General features: G+C 32.9%; 1 protein-coding gene across 1 annotated transcript in view; it reads left to right on the forward strand.

Annotated features, from left to right (window-relative positions):
• The window catches only part of Smp_167910 (hypothetical protein), a gene marked incomplete at both ends in the record, with an annotated part of 42,824 nt that extends 34,014 nt beyond the window's left edge, over positions 1 to 8,810 (forward strand). The window contains 6 exons of the mRNA XM_018793287.1: positions 573 to 666; positions 1,880 to 2,019; positions 3,928 to 4,090; positions 4,704 to 4,804; positions 5,585 to 5,707; positions 8,447 to 8,810. Of these exons, the coding sequence (XP_018647169.1) occupies positions 573 to 666; positions 1,880 to 2,019; positions 3,928 to 4,090; positions 4,704 to 4,804; positions 5,585 to 5,707; positions 8,447 to 8,810 (985 nt within the window). The remainder of the gene's footprint in view (positions 1 to 572; positions 667 to 1,879; positions 2,020 to 3,927; positions 4,091 to 4,703; positions 4,805 to 5,584; positions 5,708 to 8,446) is intronic.
• Between the last annotated feature and the right edge of the window lie 1,700 nt (positions 8,811 to 10,510).

Here is a 10,510-nt window from a genome sequence, read left to right on the forward strand (position 1 = left end):
TTTTTTGATTAGTTGACTAAATTCCTTTGCGGCGACCATAGTACTTTGTGACCATACTTACTAAAAGTAATCAATTAATGGAAGAAAGGCGAACGTAATCACTTGAAAAAATAGTACTTGCTCAAAAAGTGTTTGACTCAATCATTATTCAGACCTGAAGAATAAAAAGCAGAATGTCACTTATAATTCAAATGAGAAAAAAACTTAGTTATTCCGCTCTTATCATCATTACAATGTAAGGAACTTGATCCAGTAATGTACATTAATTTGTAAGGAGAATAACTCAGTCAACTAGTCCGATTTGAACCAGATAATAGTACACAAAAGAAATTATCATGAAAAAATTTTTTTAAACTTTTCTCTATTCAGTGCTGTATATTGAACCCCAGATAAGAATAAATGTCTATTCAAATAATTGTTATTCAAACTGCGTTATTCGCAGTCGTTTAGTTATAAAATTTGTTCACTGATGTTTAGTATTTTTATTCATGTAAACGTTGTATGTCAGCTAATTAGTTGACAGTGTAATAAAATTTGTTTTAGCATACTAACTTCTTTGAATTGCTTTTCAGGTATCTACCTTCTACCTTGCCACTTGCTATTCATGAATTAGATGAAACACAAGTTGGGAAATTTTCATTCCGTGGTAAAGCGACAGTTATGGAGGTTAGTATCTCTAATAATTGAAGAAAAAGTGTATTGATGAATTAATTTCTTAGATTAATGACAATATGTTATACTAATCGTGAAATGTTGTGTCACATTTATACAGTTTCCTAGAATTCATCTAAATTGACAAAAACTTGTAAAATAATGTTATACTACTGAAAACCATTTTAATATCAATAATGTACTGTTTTTCAATCTTCTTCCTGTTCGTATCCATTTTCGCCTGAGCTAAATATTTTGTATCCCAAGTTTTGAACTTTTTTATGTAAGAGAATAATAAACGACATAACCACCTATTTTGTCATTTTCGGTCGTTGAAATATTCTCTGCTTTATAATGTCACAATATCTTATACATAAATTTACCATTTTTAACCGGACGTTTGAACACCTTACCCATTTGTCAATTTATTGTTGGTATATTTAGTCTTCAATAAATATACTGGTACAATGTGACTTTAAATGAATCCTTAAATTAATGACAAAATTGTCCAAGTTACTATCAGTTAAACATTTCTAGGTGCATTGAAAAATAAAACCATTGAAGCAAATGTTAATAAGCTTTCTTTCTATTCACATAGTAATGTTTGTTTGAAGTTCCCTTTTGATGTTTAGGACTGGCTATCAGGATTCAGTGACCGAGTGGATAACGCGATGGCGTTTGAAGCGAAAGGCACTGGGTTCGAGTCTCAGAGTGAACATCAACTCTGAGATACAGTTACATCCAGCTGACGAGTCCCAAATGGAATGAAACGCGCGTCCTGGATTCCACTGCTAGCCACTATCCATCTTTCTTTTTATTGTTTAACTAGTGTTTGAAAATTAATATATTTCAAAAAACATTACGGAAAACCATCTTTTCTTAATAATAAATATTTTCCAGTATACCACGTTCATCTCTATATCCCATTTGTGTCTGTTATTGATTTTGTCGTATTGTTGGTAAAGTTGCTTTTGTCAACAGTTCATATGAGTTTATCAGTGTGTTCATCGTGTTGTATTTTCTACGAAATAATAATAGTTTTCTTTCTTATTCAAGGATATTCAACGTCCTAAGTCATAAAACAAGGAGGGGTTTGACCTATTTAAAAATTTCTGTTTTCACTAAATTTTTTGATAATTGTCATTCTAAAGTTATGCTTTAGATAGAATTTTGAAAATATAAAGGTATTAAAAGACTGTTTTACATACTGCTTTGTTATTAATTTTAGATGCTTGAACCAAGGGGTATAGAAAATTTGCTAACTATATTGCAAGTACAAACTGTTCATAAAAATGGCTTGATCGCAGCCATTTTATTAGCATTCAATGGATGTCCTGCATTTTATACTTCGCATGCACCTAAAGTCAAGTAATGTTTATGTTATACGTCAATATTAGTTCTTATTACTCATAAGAAATTCACTGTAACAACTAGTGTAAGCAACAATTTGTTACATTTTTTCAAACCGGTATTTATTTAAATCATGAACTGATGAATGTTAGACCACCATTGAAAACGTGGAAGCTTTGGACGGCGCGAGACTAAAGGTCTTGGATTTGAATCTTACGTGTGTAATCGTGGATACACACGAAATGATTGTTCTATGCTTCCAGGTTTTCAATGATGGATTAACATAGTCCGTTCACGATTTCAAATAAAACTCTACTATCTCGACAACCCTATACTGATAAAACCAGATTTCGTTTGCATAATAGATCTTCCTCTACATTGATTACTTACTACGTAATAACCAATGTCATACTTGTCTATTTTATCGGTCTAATTTCAATGTGGCCATCTAAGTGATTCAGCATCACATACACTATGTTTTTGATGTGCAACTCACAGTCGTACGGTGCTTGCTTGCTATCAAGAAAACTCAGTGATAGAGTTCCAGACTGAGAATCTTGTTTATGCAGGTTCAAGTCCAGTAGGAGGCACTGTAGTATCAGTTTATATGTTAAGCCCATATGCTTTATTCTAGCTTCTGGCCAAGCTAATTCACCTATACATTATGAGTCATATTTTGATCTTTTTAATTATTCGCTTGTTAACATTGTCTATTTTTTTATATGGGCGTATGTGTATTCACACTTCGTATCTTATTCATCATATGTCTGTCACTCATTTTTATCTGAGTTGGCTTACCAGCCATCTCCAATACGTGTCACGTATGCTTCGCCCGCTTACACTTGCTCACTTGCTCTCAGCTTTCTGGTCTACGTTATTTGTCGATAAAAATGTAGTTGCCGCTTCTCTTTGCCTTCTGATATTATGCACCGTTAAGACTTGTACCGTAATGGTTATTGAAGTGAACTATTAACGAAGCACGGCACTACAGCATACGTTAATTTTTCTGACGAGTTTAGAAGAGCACCAAACCTAGGTCCAATGTTTCCTGCTAACTCCCTACAGTTTCTCTGTATGAGTTCACACTCACGTAAAAATCGAGTTAGTTTGTAAAAACAGAGGTTTGTTATTCCAACTGTTATCAGCATGAACTGCCGTCAGTTGGAGGACCATTAAAAACAGACTAAATCGAACATCTCTCTTTATGTTTTAAAAAATATGAAGACAGTGAGGGAAACGAGAAAAAACCAGTTAAGAATACATAAGGTATTGGTTATTCGAGGTAAAAAAAAGAAAATATGTAAGTGATTGTTAAGTCGGTTTCCAGCGAACTCCAACAGAGCCTCCAGAGGCTCAAAAAGAGTCCCAACCAATCAGAGTACGACAGAACATTCTGGAGTTCCAACGTGGCATGCTACCATTGGTCAGTAGCAATTTATGTCGTTAATTGGATTGGCTGCATTAGGATGTTGATTTAACTTAAGCAAACATCTATAAATACCTACGATTTTCTGTACAAGGATGATCCTTGCAGTAAAGGTTTTCTCTGATACCCGTGTCTTCTCTCTGGTCTTCAAGTTGCTGAATAGTGCTAGCCCTGGGGTTATCCGAATAGCTTAGGATCTGAATAAAGCGTTCAACCTACAAGACATATCAGTGTTGTTATCCACACTGTTTCGAATTGTGCCGTAAAGATCTCATTGTATTTTTTTACTTATCACTTCATGAACTAAGGTAGCCAAACCTACACTTGCACTCATGATACTCCAACGAATCAATGCTAAGTCATGAGGACTGGTAGAGATGGTATGTAAAAATCTAATAAAGAATAATTTTTAAGTCATTAGGTAATCATACTGATTTACAATAAATACCTGGTACTCATTTACTACAACTCTTTATAATTTTCAACGTCATACTGTTTAGAAATGGTCTTATTCGTACTGTTGATACTGGGAATAACTCAATAAATAACAACGAAGTCAGTGACGCACGAATTGTTCCAAATCCGTTAACTGTTGAACGATCAACTCACCAACTGAATGCACAGTACTATCCAGAAGCATTTTTCTCAATTCAACTGGAAAAAGTTAGTTATAAAACAGTATATTTCTGATTTAATAAATTGGAAGTGTAAGGGTAAGATATTCCAGATGAAATTATTTCATAATAAAATAGCTCCGATATTTGAACTGAAGATTTTAAAGCAAGTACGTTTCTAAACAGATGCCTGAATTATACAACAAACTACTTTGTGAATATTTCTTTATCAGACAATGCTTTCTAATCAGCGCTTACTTTTGCGAAACATTTGGTTTCAAGATTATTTTGTGCGTTTATCTAGATATTGCAAATAAAGTTACTTTGTCTTTATAAATAAATAATATATTTGTAATATCCCGATGAGTAGAAAAATTAGATTTTCTGACGTTTCGTGACTCAGTGTAAGCCACTTCTTCAGAGAATAAATAACCAAATTAACAATAATCCAAGTTTAAATAGTACAACGGAACAATCCAAGAATATTATATGAATATCGAGATTAGTAATAAGATTATCTTGTCTAATTTATGAATCCATTCGACGTCTATGATCCATTGACAGTGATTTAGACAATCTTATTTTGTTGCATAGCTAGTAAGAACAATAAATAATGCAATTTTACATGTCACAATATGAAAAATTATTTCTGTTATTTTAAGGGACCAAGTCGAGATAGAGTATGCAATGCATTCATCAAAAAGACACAAGGTGGTGGGGTCACTGCATCTAAAAGTACTGCGGAAAGTGAAAAAATGAAACGGTAATTCATAATTGATTTTTTTGTTCCCCAAAATTTTTCTAACGTTCTCGTATGTACTTGCTCATTTATGAAAATTACTTATCTTTAGCAAATAAATCATTTGATTTATGATGTACATCTAAGATTTTCATAATGAGTGAGATACTCAAAAGCTGAAGTACTGAAGTATGCGTTACTTATATCTACATAAGTAGTATATGGTGATGGTCAGACATAGAATGTATTTCGCTAGAAGATTGATCAGGAAAAGAACGGGAACGGAACGCGATTGGTATGAAAATACATGAACAATGAAATCAAAGAAGATGGTTTGATATTTGCAGAAGGAACAGTCAAGATTGAGACAATTGATTGTTATTTTACAAATTAACTGTTTAATGTATGGTTGTAAGATTTTAGTGAGATAGTCTGTAATTTTCATATCAGATGCATTCGATTGTCTCCACCCGTGTTCTGTTCGCCACAGTACCTCTGCTCAATACTCTATTTCTAAGATTATACCGATGGATGATTGAAAACAAGGTTATGTAAACTGGAATTCGTTCTATCTAAATACATTTCTGGAGAAGATATATATATATTTCTTGGAGGATATGTAGAAATCTTATAATATTTCACTCTTCTTTCACGTTTTTATGACTCTGGTAATATTATTTATTCTTTTGAATGCAATTGTGAACGAAATACCATTAAAAAACGTACTGTTCTTATGGTATATTGTTTTTCAATATTAGATTAGGTCACACTAAATATATTCTTCTATTGTTTTTTCTTTCTTAGTGAATTTATTACACAATTTTGTCACGATTACTGCGAACGTGTACAACATGCATCTCTTAGAGCACAAATTATTGAAACTTATAGTTCAATATTAATCACGCTCGAAAATGTACCAGTTGTACGGTAGGTTTTTTCAGTTGTCAATTAATGAATAATGTTATTTATATAAACATTATTTACTTTGTGAATATAAAACAATCCGATTCACAAATAGGGAGAGGAATTAAAACATTCAAAAGTATTATAAATAGTATAATAATATTCTGATTGTTGCGTTTCACTATTTAAACTTGGATTAATTTTGATTTGGTCATTTATTCTCTGAAGAAGTGGCTAACATTGAGTCACGAAACGTTAGGAAATCTAATTTTTTTTACTCATCGGGATATTACAAATATATTATTTACTAATAACAGTCTACCCAATGCTCAATTTAATCGAAATTATCAAGTCATACCTTGGTAATGATACATATTTAAAAGTATTGTTAACTATGTTTGGTACATTTGTCTGTTCATTGTTTTCTAAAACGAATGTTTCTTAAACAGTAAAATAATCTACTGATATTTAATGAAAATTTTTATGCATATTCAGAACTCTAAATTTTGAGCAGAAATCTGCTATGAAAGTCATCCATGCGATACTTTAGGAGTTTTCATCTAAGAATCTTTGGTTTTAACTACGGCTACTGGAAACCAAGTTTGATTAATGATGCTCAAGATTTAGAATATTGACTTTTGAGTGTAAAAAATATGAGTTCAATCTGTATGAAAGTATGCATTGATAAATCTCGTTCCCACTGACTGAATTAATGGACCAATAATGCCATAAAAGTGATAGTAAATCTAACAAGACAGTTGTTCACCGGAGGCAATGGAAGATGGTTATGTGATATCGTGGATTGATTGAAATCAAACAATAATCCCGTTAGTGCCGGTTCAGTGATCTAAAGATTATTCGCTTGTGCTCAAAACCATAGGCATTGGATTAGATCCTCAGTCACAAAGTCGTGGATGCAAACTTCTTAGTAGACTCATACCGCGATTGGATAGCCATCCAGTGCTATAGCGTTTCCAACGATGATCTAACTATGATCAGTTCATTTTTAAACTTTTAAATTTCTACAATCTCCAAAAATCCCCTGTAATAATCATATTTTTTTCACTCATTGTCATACTAATTCCATTTCTACTGATTTAATAATTTTCTTTGAATTAACATTATGAAGTCCATTAATGTAAAAGTCAGTTACATATTCTTTCATAATCAACTAAACTATTATTATAGTAGTCATCAATCCACAGTTACTATTTTTGTTTCATAGATGTGAGTGTACATTTGTATACATTGATTACTTTATTCCAATTTAATGGTGATCTAGAAAGGTTATCTAGATTGGATAAACTTATCTTCGTTCTGTTAATAGTTATTTTATTTTGTATTCTAAAAACAAAATTTTTATTAGACTGAATCCATTAGGTGGATAAGGTATTAATGTTGTTGTAAGCTAATTCTTTGTACGGAAAAACATTTTGAAAACAACAGCAACACAAAACGGTTTATTATTCATGAAAGAAACTCCTCTAAGCCTACTATGTTTGTTATTTTTAGTAATAAACTTTCGAAGCAACCTACTGCAAACCTTGAACATTTTCTCCACATTTTTTATTCATTGCTAATAATACTAATTTTTCGGCCTAGTTCACTTACGTTCAGAAAAGTCATTTTGAAAATTTTATTTAGTATTTGACCGCTTCATTTATCTTGGGAGTCTCATCAGGCCTTGTGGTCTGGTTGTGACGAAATCTCAGCACGGATACGGAAGATTCGTCTAGCTCTCACCAACTTGCGTCATTTATGGCTTAGACGAGATATCCGTTTAGCAACAAAAGGACGGGTTTAATGTCCAACAGTTCGTTCCGTCCTACTTTATGGCAGTGAAACATGGCCGGTAAGAGTAGAGGGTATTCGTAGGCTACTAGTATTCGATCATAGGTGTCTTCGAAGCATTACTTGTATGTCCTGGGACCACCGAGTAAGTAATGCAGTTGTTAGGAAACGGGTACTAGGTAAGGATGGCAGATCGATTGATGAAGTAGTGAAACTTCATCAGTTGAGATGGCTGGGACATGTGTTACGTATGCCCAACCACCGACTGCCCCGACGTGCAATGCTATATGGTGTAGGAGTAGGTTGGAAGAAAGCTAGGGGCGGCCAGACCAAAACGTGGTACAAATTCATGAAGTCACTGACAATTGGATTTAGCCATGCTGGTAGGTGTAGACTACCTGGTTGGGATCTGCGAGATCATATCAACCGATGGTTAGAGACCTTGAATGACATGGCTCAAAATCGTTTGCAATGGCGAAGGTGCATCCACTCTTTGTGTTCTACCAAATTCTAATCTTCTGAATTCCTCATGTCCCTATCTTTTTTCTTTTTCCAAATTTATTGCACTGTATTATACTCCTTCAATAACATCTTCAAACCCTAATTTTTCACATAATGCTTATACTTTTACTACTTCTACCACTATGGGATTTGAATTGACAACTGAATCTCTGTGCTAATGTGGTATGACAACTCGAAGTTCTACGTTGTGACTGACTGACTGACATTGAGTATAGTGAAGTAGAAAACTAGAAGTTTAAATTTGAATAACAAAGTATATGATGCCTTTGAATCATTTCTGTTGGTGAATGCTACTAAATTAAACTATTTGTTGGAGATATTTTGACAATCATGAAAATAAAATCATTAGGCTGTTATATCTAAAAATGAACCCATGACTTTTAGTTAGTTTAGCATTATTTTCAATATGAATGAATCTCTATAGTATTTTCTAAAATATTTATTTTGCAGGGAAGAATTTTTTATAATCGGTTATGCTTTTGAAAAGAAATCACCTGAAGAAGATTTGGATAAACAAGAAACCGACTTCAAATCATTACGTAATCGTCCTCGTCGTGTATTATCTTCAGTTGGAACTGAATTTTATAATTTATGGTTTATACCACATTTTATTGAAGTTTTATTTGTATTTCGTCACTTGAATGATGAAGCTTGTACTCAAGCACTGCGTTTAATGGCCAGGATAGCTCGTGCTTTACACGATATTTTACATTATCTAGTTGCATATGCTAGACTAGGCATTAGTTCCTCCAGGATAACTGCTGAACAAAAACATCAAATATCCTCAACTTTTGATAAAGTAAGCATAATTTAAGAGATAATCATTCTAATATGTTTTCTATTTATAAATATAAGGTTATAAATATAACTATTAGAAATTCATTAATTTACATACATAACTTATGACGATAAAAAAGTTTTTAAATGTCATGTACGTTAACATTTATATATTAAATACAAGTTAGACTTTATAGACTTCTAGTGTCTCTAAAAACTAATAACAATTTCGAGCATAGATGGTGCAACGATCTAACAAACCTCATCTTATTTAGTCTCTTGGCAATCATATGAAAAGTAGTCTTAAAATGACCCAACGAAACATTTTCCTCAGGTATATGAAGAAGTTATATCTGTAGCATACTTACTTACTTACGCCTGTTACCCCTCGTCGAGGAGCATTGGCCGCTCACCAGCATTCTTCATCCAACTCTGTCCTGAGCCTTCCTTTCCAGTTCTTTCCAGTTGTTATTCATCCTTTTCATATCAGCTTCTATTTACCGGAGTGCTGCCAAGTTGTATCTCCTCATTTCCATTGCTATTTGACTGGTCTTCCCTGTCTCCCACATTGTCCGGACGTTCCGTGTACCTATAAAGAGTGTTGCTTTGGTAGTTAGAAGGTGCATCGGCCTCGTGACTTTCGAAAAATTTCGGCTTTCATCATGAAGCGTCATAATTATTCTTTCAACACCCAGGGCAGAGTTTATATGATCTGAATTATTTTTTCTGGTTAGCGTTTTTTTAGCGAGTTAGCTTTTCTACGGGATGGGGTCGCTAACCCCATGCCCAACCCTCCTTTACCTAGGCTTGGGACCGGCAGTAACTCTAGAAGAGCTACAGGCGGAGTTATCTGTAGCATAGTATTAAAAAATGATTGTACTTTAGGTAATCATCGGAAATCTAATACTTTTAAATTTGACAGACAAGTATTTTTAATATATTTAAATATGATTTGAAAAGATATTGACAGAAGTATAATGATACTTAAGTATAGCAAACATAGTTTCGACACATTTCACTCACAAGTTAGAACCACCGTTTGACTGTTACTCTGTATATTTTCATTTATTAGGTATACTTCATAGTATTACTGAATTTCATTTTCAGTACATTTGTTTACATTCATGAACTGTATAGTTAGGATCTTTTGAGAAAGTTATGGTTTCTTTGTGCATTCATATAGCAATACACAATGTTATTTTACTGATTACTGTTGCTGTGAAATAGTTTATTTGATATACTGAACGATATGGATTGTAACTATGATTTAACGAATATATTTAACTCCTAGTTTATGTCGCCATATAAAACGGCACAAATATTGTCAGTAAAGTGTCTAAAAATTCTTTTAGAAACAATCGTACTTAAAACTATCAATGACTGAATTAAATATATTAGTGATAAAGCTTTCTTTTGAAACGGAGATCAAGGTGCAGAAATAAGAGTAGGGATAACAAAACTAATGAACTGCGCCTTATAATAATGTGGACCTAATTATGAGATTTGTTGGATTTACTTGAAAATTGTATGTTGCTTATGCTATAATTACACGTCAAAAATGTAGTTTGTATCTGCTTTCAGTCACTGTTCACTTCTTATTTTTCCTACTTTGATTACCATTTGGCTGAGCGATACATTGACTATGTAAAAGATTTGTAAAATAAAAGAAACCATCGTTGTTTTGTGGCCTGTCAATTCTCACGTGGTAAAACAGCCAATCAGAACGCGACTTATATA

The sequence above is a fragment of the Schistosoma mansoni genome, assembly GCF_000237925.1.
Source record: "Schistosoma mansoni, WGS project CABG00000000 data, supercontig 0204, strain Puerto Rico, whole genome shotgun sequence".
Lineage (NCBI taxonomy): Eukaryota > Metazoa > Platyhelminthes > Trematoda > Strigeidida > Schistosomatidae > Schistosoma > Schistosoma mansoni.